This window comes from Sus scrofa, chromosome 13 (genome assembly GCF_054392235.1).
Source record: "Sus scrofa isolate SSC_HxYL_T2T_F1_AM1 chromosome 13, Sscrofa_HxYL_maternal_Yorkshire_Landrace_v2.0, whole genome shotgun sequence".
Lineage (NCBI taxonomy): Eukaryota > Metazoa > Chordata > Mammalia > Artiodactyla > Suidae > Sus > Sus scrofa.
In genome coordinates, this window is record NC_139395.1 from 177757702 (window position 1) to 177770598 (window position 12897).

The window sequence follows — 12897 nt, forward strand, 5'->3', positions numbered from 1 at the left end:
TGGTTACTAGTCAGATTAGCTTCTGCTGAGCCACAACTGGAACTCATGTAAAAATTATTTTCTCTGGAGTTCCCCTCATGGCACAGTAGTTAACGAATCTGACTAGGAACCATGAGGTTGCAGGTTTGTTCTGTGGCCTCACTCAGTGGGTTAAGGATCTGGTGTTGCCATGAGCTGCGGTGTAGGTTGCAGATGTGGCTCAGATCCTGCATTGCTGTGGCCGGTGGCTACAGCTCGATTAGACCCCTAGCCTGGGAACCTCCATATGCCACGGGTGTGGCCCAAGAAAAGACAAAAAAAAATTATTTTTTCTTTTTTCTGTTCAGTGGCAGTGATTTCTACTACTCTTTCAGCTCACTGATCTGTCCTTTTGTATCATTTAGTCTATTATGGGGTCAGATATGCTACCAAAGTGCCATGAGTCCTGTGGGAGCCCCATCATTTAGTCCATTATGGATTCCTTCTAGTGTATCTTTAATTTATTCTTCATCTCTGTTTGGTTATTCTTTATATTCTCAACTCTTTGTTAAAAACTTCTAACTTCTTGCTCTGTGCATCCATTCTTCTCCTGAGTTCTTTTATCATCGTTACAGTCATTACTCTTCGTAGACTGCCTATCTCCACATTACTTAGTTCTTCTTCTGAAGGTTTATCTTGTTCCTTCTTCTGGAACATGTTCCTCTGCCTCCTCATTTTGTCTAAGTTGCTATTTGTATTTTTATGTATGAAGCAGGTTGGTTGCAATTCTCGACCTTGGAGAAGTGGCCCTCTGTAAGAGGCATCGTATGCATGCCTACCATGTGCTCAGCCTCTCAAAACCCAAGCTTATGCTTTAGGGTTCCCCCTAAGAGGGCTTCATGGGTTCTTATGCTGTGGGAGGCTGACTATGTGTGTGGTCTGGTATGCTTGATCTGTTCCTAATCCAGTTGGTTTCCAGGCCTTGCCTTGTGCAGATGCTGCTGGCTGCTGTTTAGCAGGTCCTGGTCATGAGGAGGCTGGCTGCAGAACCCCGGAAGGTTCTGGGGCGAGTGCTGGCTCACCAGTGGGCAGAGTCAGGGTCCCAAGGACTCCAGTGGTCCACTAGGAGGACCTGATCCTAGAGTTATTACTGCAGTACTGGCAGGTTGAGCCAGTTCCTAGAATATGGGTGCAGGGCTCAGAGATCCCAGAGCTCATTTCAGATTGTAGTTAGGGTGTGCCAGTTCCTGACACAGTTGGATAGTGGGTCAGGGTGTCCTGAAGCTGGTGTGGCCGGTTAGTGGACAGGGCCAGAGCCCAGCTGGTACCAGGGTAGGGCTGGCCTGCTGTGGGTGGGCTGGGTCTGCAGGCTGTAGGATTATAGTATTCTTGCATCTGATGTCTGCCCCTAGATGGGTGGGGCTGTGTCCCTACCTACTGAGTTGTTTGGCCTGAGGCATCCCAGTACTGGTGCCTACAGCCTATTGGGTAGGGCCAGATCTGGGTCCTAATGAGCCAAGATGGCAGCCACTAGCAACAGTGTTCACATGGTAGAATGTTGCCAAATATGCCTCCCACCAGTGTCTATGTTCCCAGGGTGTTCTGTATCTGCCTCCTCCTCTTTGGGAGCCTCTCCAAGACCAGAAGGTAGGTCTGGCCCAGTGTCCTTTCAAATTACTGCTTTTACCTTGTCATGTCAGATTTTGCATGTGACCTTTAAGAGTGAAGTCTCTGTTGCCCCCAGTAATATGGAATTAAGTCCCACCAGCCTTCAAAGTCAAATATGCCTATGGAGGATCATCTTCCTGGAGAAGGACTGCAGGGATAGGGGCCCAAAGTGGGGCTTGGAACACTTATTCATGTGGGAGACCCTCTGCAATATGGTTATTCTCCGGTTCACAGGTCACCCAGCAGGGGCATGGGATTTGGTTCTATTGTGAGTATGCCCCTCCTACCCATCTTGTGGTTCCTTCTTTGTGCCTTTCAGTTGTACAATACATTTTCTTGCAGGTTCCAGTTTTCTTCATCAGTGGTACTTCTGCAGATACTTGTGATTTTGGTATGCCCATGAGAGGAGCTGAACTCATGGTCTTTCTGCTCTGCCACCTTGACCCCTCCCTGTTTTGCATTTTATATTACTGCTTTGAGTTAGACATGTTTTACCCAACAAACATGTAAGCTCCAATAAGGCTGAAATCATATCTACCCTTATATAGCTTCCCTAATTCTTTGCATAATGTCAAGAATTCAGATACATATTTATACATTGATTCCTTCATTAAACGAATAGTCCCTGAGTTCCTACAATGCGTCAGAAATGATGACAGGCACAATGGTAGAGAAATAGGTAGATACACACAGCCCGTGTCTTCATGGGGCTTGTAATAGAGTGAGAAAGTGCCTACCTAATCCAGCAACAACTATTTGGTTACAAATCGTATGCAGTGTCTTATACACAAAGAACCAGGACTTTAAGGATGTAATTTAGACTTGGAGAAAGAGTGAAAGAGGCATCCTGGAGGACCTGACATTTCAGATGCACAGGAGTAAGAACTAGCAAGGCAAAGAATGAAGGAAGAAACTTCTAGACAGAGGGCCTGTATTGGGTGTGGGAAAGCACTCTCTGCACTGGTGCACATGACAGAGCCTTGTAAGTGAGGAGGAGACCCTGAGAGATGAGGTTGGAGAAGTCAGGGGAGCCAGATCACAAAGGCCACACTAAAGAGGTTAGACTGTACCCCCAAGTTCAGTCAGTGGGAAGCTTCTGAATAGATGACTGACAAGCAGTAGGTGTGCAATAAATACTATGTTAATTAATTGCCAAGATCCACCCTGAGTGTTATGTAAGTGGGGGAAAAAGCCTAATACTTAAGAAGTAAAACTAGTGCACTCTCAGAGTACATTTTTGCTTCCAGTGTTTGCCATAACCTATGATACTTACTTTTCCATGAAAAGACAACAAGGTCAGTAAGACTTTGGACTCAAAGCTAAAACACAATGCTGACCTTAGGTACAATTTTATCAATTAGTTAAAATATGTAAGATGCCCATCTTCATTGGATCTACTTGTAACATAAATGGCAAACGAAATTAAATGGTCCATGGTTCAGATGTTGTAGTTTATGACATTTCTACTACACAACTGAGCTATTTTGGATCATATGGTTCTTTTCTCCTTACCTGCTTCATAGGACGGAGGGAACCAATTGTCTTCCATCCACTGAATGCTGTCCAATTTGGGATCTCATTAGGCTCGAGTAGGATTTGTCTTCCTAAGAAATTGGATCCTTCATAAGCTATCCACCTACATGAGAAAAGGAAAAAAAAAAAAAATGGAGTCCTTAAAATAGAATGTGATCTTTTACCAAAAGACACCTGCCACTATACCATAAACGAGTTATAACTTTAAAACTTCTAGACTTGTATTTGCAGCCAATTAAGCCAACCATGATCTTTTCCCCATGGGGGCCCTGTGTGCAATGGCTGCAAACAGCAGCCTCCTTGGTAGTGAATGCAGCCTGTTGCCTGTATAGGTTGCCCTAAGGGACCTTAGAGACAGTCCTTTCCAGTGGACATTCATGACTGGCATGCTGTCCCCATCTAGGCTCCAGAAAGGTATGGGCGGTGCCTTTGGAAAGCCCAGAGCACAGTGGCCAGGGTCCACATTGGCCAAGTCGTAATGTCCATCCGTACCAAGCTGCAGAACAAGGAGCATGTGACTGAGGCACTACACAGGGCCAAGTTCAAGTTCCCTGGCTGCCAGAAGATCCACATCTCTAAGAAGTAGGGATTTACTAAGTTAAATGCAGATGAATTTGAAAAGATGGTGGCAGAAAAGCCGCTTACCCGGATGGCTGTGGGGTCAAATACATCCCTAATCACAGCCCGCTGGACAAATGGTGGGCCCTGCACCATGAGAGCATTGTCAGTGTCCCCTCTTGAATGTTCATCAATAAATCCTACTTTCCTGTCCAAAAAAAACAAACAAACAAAAAAAACCCAAAAAACTTCTAGATTTGTAGAATCTAAAAAAAGTATAATTGCATATTTTAATGGAAAGAAAAAACAAAACAAAACAAAACAGGAATAGGGAAAGCCCACTGGACTGGGGCTCAGATGATTTAGATTCTGGTTTCCTTACTTCCAAAACAAGGTTCTCTCCAGCTCTAAAATTCCATGTTCCCTTGATAATACCAAGTCTTTTCCCATAACATTTTAACATTCGAATCTAGACAATAACCCCTCCCTTTTACCCCATTAAAAAAATACCAGTTTTCTCTTCCACTCTAAGCTCACTGGCCCACATCCTTCACAGCCTCTCTGGGAGTGAGGCTCCAGTGGCCTCTCCAGACACAACTCCTTCCACGACTTCTCCAGCAAGGAAAACTCGAAAAGTATCCACAGAAATCCCCTGTTTAAATTCTTCTCAATACCCCAGGGGCCTTCAACTTGGGCCAAGTTAAGTGTGCGAAAGGGCCTCAAGGTAAGTGTCTAGAGCCTGGAGACTGATTCAAGGGCACACGGTCCACTCATTCCTTTCTGGTTTGGCCTTGGCTGCTTTTGCATCACAAAAATCACCACAGGTTGAGAAGTTGTGACAGAGACAGGATAACCAATAAACTGAAAAGACCATCAGGCCCTTTATTGAAAAGGTCTGCCAAGAGCTGCTTGAGAGGGGTTTATCAAGCTGGAGAGCTAAGGAGAACAGGCTGGGTTCTGCCAAGAGGACCTGATACACTCAACACAATTCCAGGTCACAGCCAATGGTGCTTTCAGAAAGTATGCATGGAATAGGAAGTGGATGCCTTGCTTGGTTCAGACAAAGCACCCTTTTCCCTACAACCAAGATTAGCCCTAGCCAAATTATAGATGGATGAACAAGGCAGATGACCTTCTCTCTACTCCTTTTTGCCAACACAATCTAAACTACCAGACTGGTGCAGCGTCAGAACATAACAATGCAGAGGCTGGGAGTTCCCACTGTGGCACGGTGGAAATGAATCCAACTGGTATCCATCAAGATTCGGGTTCGATCCCTGGACTCTGCTCAGTGAGTTAAGGATCCGGCATTGCTGTAAGCTGTGGTGTAGGTCACAGATGCAGCTCAGATCTGGAGTTGCTGTGGCTGTAGTGTAGACCTGCAGCTGTAGCTCTGATTCAATCCCTAGCCTGGGAATTTCCATATGCTGAAGGTGTGGCCTTAAAAAGCAAAAACAAACAAACAAAAACAACAACAAAAACAATGCAAAGGCTGATCCACCTTCCCAGCTTTTGAGATTATTTACATAGGTAGGGAAGTCTCAGTTATAAAACCCAGACAGGGTTTCAATAAACTTTGTCTAATTATATACTAATGTAATGAATTCCGGAGTTGAAAAGCCTTAAATCTTGGCCTCTATTACCACCACAGATTAGAGATATGGGAGAATATGGAGATTAAACAGAACAAAACAAAACCTGTCACTGAGGGTAGCTGGCTGTGCATTAAGTGGTTTTCTGGGAGCCATCTGTAACCTAAGAAAATCTGCAGACAGTTTTCACTATTCCTTACTCCATGCACAATTTCTCTTGTAGAGAATCCAAAACAGAATGTTAAGGTTAAATGGTACCAGTTTTCTACAAATGCATGAAATAAGCTTGTGAGATATTTCCAGAAGTGAGTCAATAATTATCAGTTCCACTTAGTTATAAGGAAATGTATAAAAATGCTGTGAAAAATCCTGTATCATAGGGATGTAGAATTCAGTTCAGGCTTAGTTAAGTGGTAAATAATATGCTGTGATATAACATTGGGGGTATTATGCTTAGAGAGATGAAATTTATGTTTAATAAACATCAAACCATGTGAAATGCTTTGCCAAAGAAAATTTAAACTATTATACACAAGTCATACAGAAACCACTTATTATAATAGTTAACCTAATTTTCAAATCAACTTATAGTCTCGGCTTTCTTCTTCATTATCTCCAGATTTTTTTTTTTTGGCTTCTCAGGACCACACTTGTGGCATATCAAAGTTCCCAGGCTAGGGGTCAGATCAGAACTGCACCTGCTGGCCTTTGCCATAGCCACACAGGATCCAAGCCACATCTACAACCTACTCCACAGCTCATGGCAATGCTGGATCTTTAACCCACTGATTGAGGCCAGGGATCAAACCTGAATCCTCATGAATGCTAGTAGGGTTTGTAACCTCCTAAGCCACAGTGGAAACTCCATCACCAGATATTTAAAAAGCAGAGTTGTTTATAACATAGTTTAAAAGTTGTAAGACATAAAAACATGCATCTTTATATTAATCATTGAGAGTTATGTGTGTTCCTTCATTGACTTTTGGTACTGAAACCCAAAGGTGCAGGAGGAGGGGCAGTCTGAGAGTCATGCTCAGAAATGGCCTGAGAGAGAGATTTTCCAGGAAGTGTTAGAGCTTCAACTTCACGGCCCCTCACTTGCAGACCATTAACCCATTTTGGTTCTGAATAAATGTGAAAGTTCATAGCTAATTTATGTATCCATCATTCTTCATTTCTATCTTAGAGTCATCTCCCAGATGGTAAAAGTACAGGCCCCACATTACCTGGATCCACCCTGACTGATAACCTGAATGAACAGTAACACTGGCAGGTCGGCTAGGTCAGCCAGGATACCCACCATGAAAATAATTGCCCTGGAGCAAACAGCTCTAGAATAAAGATGTCAAATCAAAGTACAAAAAAAAAAAAAACTGTATTAGTCTTATAAACAGTCAAGTGTCTTAAGCAGGCAATGGTCTCGAGCAGTCGAAGTTGCCAATTTAATTAGGTTTCTCCTGAAAGCCAAGTGGGCTCAAATGGTTATGGTTATCTGGTCCACCTACTCTATGACACGTGCTCTGAACACACAGCAGTCCTTTTCTCCCAAAGGGCTCTTCTTCCAGACCACTGCTGGCTACTATATATTAAGACATGCTCCACGGTCTTCTTAAAGAGAAATTACTGTTATTTCACGGAGAGAGAAAAGGAGTAAGAGTGCTATCAGACTGAAAAACAGCAGCAATGGGGAATAAATAGCAACTGTGCAACTCTGTCCTACAACAGTGACTGAAGCAGGCAAGCCCTTGTCCCATACTTACAGTCCACTCTTCACCCACACGGACTGGGTATAGAAGTGCAGGTCCTTGTTCAGAACAGAGTTCACGGCCTCTTCTAGATGTAGCTCTCTTCCCTCACAATGTTCCAGAGCAAAAAGGCTAATGGAGGGTTCTTCAAAAACCTAAGAGGACAGAAGAAATAAAGCATCACTATAAGGTGACCACATCTCAGTGATAGCCCAGTCAGAACGTGGGGTGCCCTGGATCCACTGTTTCTCCAATGCAAGTAGTTTACTGCTCTGCACTCTAATGGTGTTAGAGTCAAAATGAAGTGGTGAGATTAGATTCTACTAATAATCTTTATTCAGTGTTTTGGTAAGTGAAAATGGAAGTTTCAGAAAAGTAATCTCGACCTCATAATAAAAATAGAGACCTGATTCCACCCACAAGTTAAGGCCTGGTTGTGCTGTAATACAGACACACATTGGTCTGCCAATGCTTTTAATTGGAAACAGAATGAAAACAGAACAGAATGGTACCCTCATTTCCCAGGAGGTCACCAAAGCAATCCCTGAGAATGCAAGACTTCATGGCTCTAGGCTCTTAAAAACATTCCTAGGAGGGAGGAATAGGCGTTCTGAATTTAACATCAAAAACAAAAAGCCAAAACGCTCAGGGACAGGAGTGATTTATATATTAGAAGTAAGTATTCCCCCAACTCCTCATGTCAGACAAGAATAGAATCAATTTTTCTCTTTTTCATTAATTGGTATATACAAGACACCATCCTAGGAGACTTTTGGGGGATAATAAATCAAAACAAGTCACCACCCTTGGTCATTACTAACTAGTAACTAAATTAGGAAAATTGCATGGACACTGTAATGTAATCCAAGGTAGAAAAGGATACATGTTGTGACAGTATCCAGTAGAAGTCTAGATTCTTTTTAGCAGAAGGGAGCAGGAATAAACGAAGTTTCACAGATGAGGCAGTGTGTGAGCTCCGTCTCAAAGGATGCAATGGATCTGGAGAGGCCTAAGGAGAACAGAAGGAAGGACTCTGTGCAAAGATGGGAGACAGAAATGCATGGGCCATGATAGGGAAACAGCAAGTAGGCCTATTTAGCCAGAGCACAGAGTCCAATAGGAAAGTGTCAAGTCCTCCCATTGTTTGCTACTGTGTATTGAGTTGCCTGCTTCTCCATGACACTGACAGGGCAGAGACATTTACTGCCAATTCAGAGTCACTGAAGGCTTCTGAGCAGAGGAGTAGGACTGGGTGAACTATGTGTAATTGGTACACAGAAGCAGAGAACTAGCAGCAGGAACTGTGGATGTTCAGAGAAGAGTAAATCAACAGTCCAACAATGGGCTCTCACAAGTGACCTGCAGGTATATGTGCATAAGAGCAAAATGAATTGTGAAAGCCTAATTCCTGGCAGCAGTGTTTGGAATAGCAAAGGATGGAGAGTGACTTACATGAGAGGTTACTGGTTAAGTAACTTATGGTACATTTGTGAAGGAATTTATACAACTGTATAAAAGGATGAGGATATCTTAGTGAAAGATCTCTAAGATATGTCCATCAGTGGCAAATACAAAGTGAAGAGTAGTGCGGAAGAGCACATGTCTTATGCTACCATTTGTATACAGAAGGGAAAGTTTATGTACACACACACAAAATATATATTATTTATACATACTAAAATTTTTCTAAAACTATTCCATGACTAATGTGTCAGGAAACTAGGATCCGAGAAAATAAAGGGCACGGTTATAAAGCAAAGTGTATCACTGCATGCCTTTTAGTACTTTTTGATTTTTGAACCATGGAAATATATTCGTTCAAAAATTTAAATAGGTAATTATTATGCATTTATTTGCATGTATATGTGTGTTTACGTGTTTTTAAAATTTTTTTATTTTTTTTACAGCTGCACCTGCAGCATATGCAAGTGGCCAGGGCCAGGGTTGAACTGGAGCTGCAGCAGTGACCTACACCACAGCCACGGTAACACTGGATCCCAGCTACATCTGTGACTTAGTGCTGCAGCTTATGGCAGTGTTGGATCTTTGTCTCACTGAAACAGGCTAGATCAAACCCACATCCTCACAGAGACAATACTGGGTCCTTAACCTGCTGAGCCACAATGGAAACTCCTGCATTTATCTTTCTTTAAATGGACATCAGGAAACTTATCTGACAACAAGAGGAGTGAAGAAAAGAGAGACTAGAAGTTACCATAACATAGGAAGGACCCTCCAGGCCAAAGAAAAAGAGCTACACCTAAAACAGGACTAGGGGGTGGGATTAGGATTGGTAAATAAGGGATGGTCAGAAAAAGTATCACTATGAAAAAAGAGACAAAAGTGAGACAAAAAGATGGACTGAGAAAGTGAGAAAAAAGATGTGAGATACTGTTGTCAGGGGCATGGTGGTACACAGTTGACCCCTGAACAGCAAGGGTTTGAGCTGCACAGGTCTGTTCACTTATACACAGATTTCCCTTTCTCTTTTTGTTTTGTTTTTTTAGGGCCGCACCTGTGGCATCTGCAAGTTTCCAGGCTAGGGGGTAGAATTGGAGCTGCAGCTTCTAGCCTATGCCAGAGCCACAGCAACACAGGATCCAAGCTGCAACTGTGACCTACACTGCAGCTCACAGCAATGCTGGATCCTTAACCCACTGAGTGGGGCCAAGGATCAAACCTGCATCCTCATGGATACTGGTTAGGTTCGTAACTCTCTGAGCCACAACATGAACTCCCAGAGATTTTTTTCAATAAATATGCACCACAGTATAATCTGAGGTTGGCTGAATCCTTAGATATGGCACCATGGAAATGGAACTGCAGAAATGGAGGGCCAACTGTAAAGTCACACATGGATTTTCAACTGTGTGGAGGTTCAGCATCCCTAACCCCAGTGTTGTTCAAGAGTCAACTATAATTTGTCATATATAAGAAAATCTGGGAGTTCCCATTATGGTGCAGCAGAAGTGAATCCATGAGGTTGTGGGTTTGATCCCTGGTCTTGCTCAGTGGGCTAAGGATCCAGCGTTGCTGTGAGTTGTGGCATAGGCCGGCAGCTGTAGCTCCAATTGGACCCCTAGCCTGGGAATCTCCATATGCCATGGGTGTGGCCCTAAAAAGCAAAAACAAACAAAAAAACAAAAACAAAACAAAAACAAAACAAAACAAAAAAAAAAATCTGGAGAGGAGATATGCCCAGCAGCTAAGAGCCTTACATTTAGAACTGGAGGCTTTACTGTTGTGATAGAGAATAATCCTAACAGAAATGACCCATGAACAATAGATGTTTGGACCTGGAGTGCAGGGAAAAGATCAAATGTAGGGATGGTAAGTGTGAGAACTCTAAGAAGCTGGGTAATAACTGAAGCCAGTTACGGCTTAGAAAATGGAAATGGAAGGGGGACAGAACTCTGCGGACACATGGAAGGGGGTGGTGATGAAAGACAGACCTGTGCAGGTGACTGAATCATGAACTAGGAAAGGGGAGCCAGAAGACAACGTCACAGACATAAAGGAGAAAGAGAATTAAAAGGAAGACTTGGCCACAGCATCAAGTGCTTTTGTGAGGTTGAAGAAGATGCTGACTGCGATGAGGCTGTTTGGATTGGGCAGTCAGGGGGCAGCTAGTAACCAAAGAGGGAAGTCCCTGAGCCATTTGCAGGAGGTGAGGGGCGGAATCCAGGATTTGAGGGCTGAGGAACAAGTGGGCAGAGACTGCAGACAGGGTGTACCGACTGTTTTTGAGAAATCTGGTGAAGAGAGGGAGGGAAGTGGGCAGCTGGCCTCTGATAAGTCCTGCAGGCACGGTGGAAGGTGACAGAATAATAATAAGCTGAGTAATGCAGGATAAGAGGGGTGATTCTAGGGAAGAAGGTCGAGGTTCTAGCAGTTCAGAAACTCTGATGGAATCAGTCCAGGAGGGAAAAGATCACTCTGAAAAGGATGAACTCTGCTTCCTCTGAAATACAAGGAGAAATAGAAAAAGAATGCTGAAAAATGTCCAGGTTTTTAAAGTAGGTACATGTTTGAGTAATTTTCTCTTTACATGATGTTGCAAAGGTTACCTGCTGGTCAGGGAAAGGGTGAAGCACAGTCTAATACAACTTTCTGCAGTGAGAGAAATGTTGTACATCTTTATCTTCAGGTGTATGGTAGCTACTAGTCATATATGGCTTCTGAGCTTTTGAAATTAGGCTTGTGTGACCAAGGGTCTGAATTTGTTTTAATTTTTTTTTTTCTTTGCCTTTTTTTTAGAGCTGCACCCGAGGCATATGGATGTTTCTAGGCTATAGCCACTGGCCTATGCTACCGCCACAGGAGTGTATGATCTGAGCCGCGTCTGTGACCTACACCACAGCTCCTGGCAACGCTGGATCCTTAACACATTAAGTAAGGCCAGGGATTGAACCCACAAATTCATGGTTACTAGTTGGATTCGTTTCCACTGAGCCACTATGGGAACTCCTTGAATTTGTTTTAATTTTAATTTAAAGAACTACATGTGGCTAGTGCTATGGTATAGTGCAGATTGAGGGGTTAGAGGACGCTGGAAAAGAAGGTAAGTACCATGGTGTGCAGTGAGAGAGTAAGCTGAGCACGAAAAAGCTTCCCAGGGAGTTCCCATTGTGGCTCAGCAGTAACGAACCCAACTACTACCCATAAGGATGTGGGTTCAACCCCTGGCCCTGCTTAGTGGGTTAAGGATCCAGCATTGCTTTGAGCTGAGGTGTAGGTCACATTTGAGGCTTGGATCTGGCATTGCTATGGCTGTGATGTAGGCTTACAGTCACAGCTCCAATTAGAGCATTAGCCTGGGAACTTTCAAATGCCACAGGTGTAGTTCTGAAAAGAAAAGCAAAAAGAAAAGAAAAAAGAGAAAAGAGAAATCTGCCCAGAAGCACTGGTTTCCCTTCAGTAAGCAACATAAACTAGAAATTCATTTCTAGTCATTGAGTTCCAGAGTGACTGCAGGCAAGATCATGCTTTTCTTCTGCTATCTGCAAAATAAAAATTGGAAGCATCCCAACAATTTATAGAAGAAATGTCCTTATAGGAGTCAGACATAGCCAGCTCTAAATTACCCACTAAAACTGGTGACAGAAAATGAATGGACAGTCAAAATCCACAGTAAACCCCTGACTTCATTGCTAGACTTTCCCCAACATCTTCACCCTTAGGACAATAATAATAATAATAAGGCATTTAAGCTTAAATCTTCACACATCTACATGTTGAATTATTAATGAGTAAGGAAGGGGAGACAGGCAAGGAGCCTGAACCCCCAGCTCATGATCAACCATCATCAACTCTCCCGAGTAGAGTTTGCTGTGGCAAGAACACCAGACACCTACATTAAAGGCATTTAACACTGACATGATGTAACAGTTTTAAATTCCACAGGGAAAAAAATTAAAAGCTTAGGCAAGGATGTAATTTAAATGCTAAGTAATATTCTTAGAAAAATAGATCCTGCATACATTGTTTTGTCTTCTTCTTGTATAATGCCCACAAAGACGTTTTTTAAAAGGCTGTCATTATCACTCAAACTGTATGAAATTCACTCCCCAATTCAAAGATAACCTAACAATTTTATATGTATAATTTTATCTTAAGGTAACAAAGTAAAATTTGATGGAGGTGAATCGCAAAAATTGTTTTAAAAACAAGCAGGAAGATTGAGAAAAAAATTGTAGAAAATGACTGACATAAATCAGTAAGTATCCTATAAGAGACCTAATACATAAATGGAGAAAGAACATAGTACTAATCAAGGAAGAAATATGGCTGACTGATGTGGACAATCTTCCCTCATCTCCATTAACAATAATGGGCTTCATCAT

The 12897-nt window shown here is 42.7% G+C and overlaps 1 protein-coding gene and 1 non-coding gene across 3 annotated transcripts in view; one reads left to right on the plus strand and one right to left on the minus strand.

Moving 5' to 3' along the window:
• The window catches only part of CRYBG3 (crystallin beta-gamma domain containing 3), a 124852-nt gene that overhangs the window by 14744 nt on the left and 97211 nt on the right, over positions 1-12897 (minus strand). For both annotated transcript variants that reach the window (XM_084989099.1, XM_021070691.2), the window contains 2 exons: positions 7070-7209; positions 3139-3262 (listed from right to left, as the gene is read on the minus strand). In XM_084989099.1, coding sequence (XP_084845225.1) covers positions 3139-3262; positions 7070-7209 — 264 coding nt within the window. The remainder of the gene's footprint in view (positions 1-3138; positions 3263-7069; positions 7210-12897) is intronic.
• Positions 3385-3519, plus strand: LOC146397792 (small nucleolar RNA SNORA70). Its single transcript, XR_014825386.1, has one exon. It is a non-coding gene; the product is annotated as a small nucleolar RNA SNORA70 (small nucleolar RNA).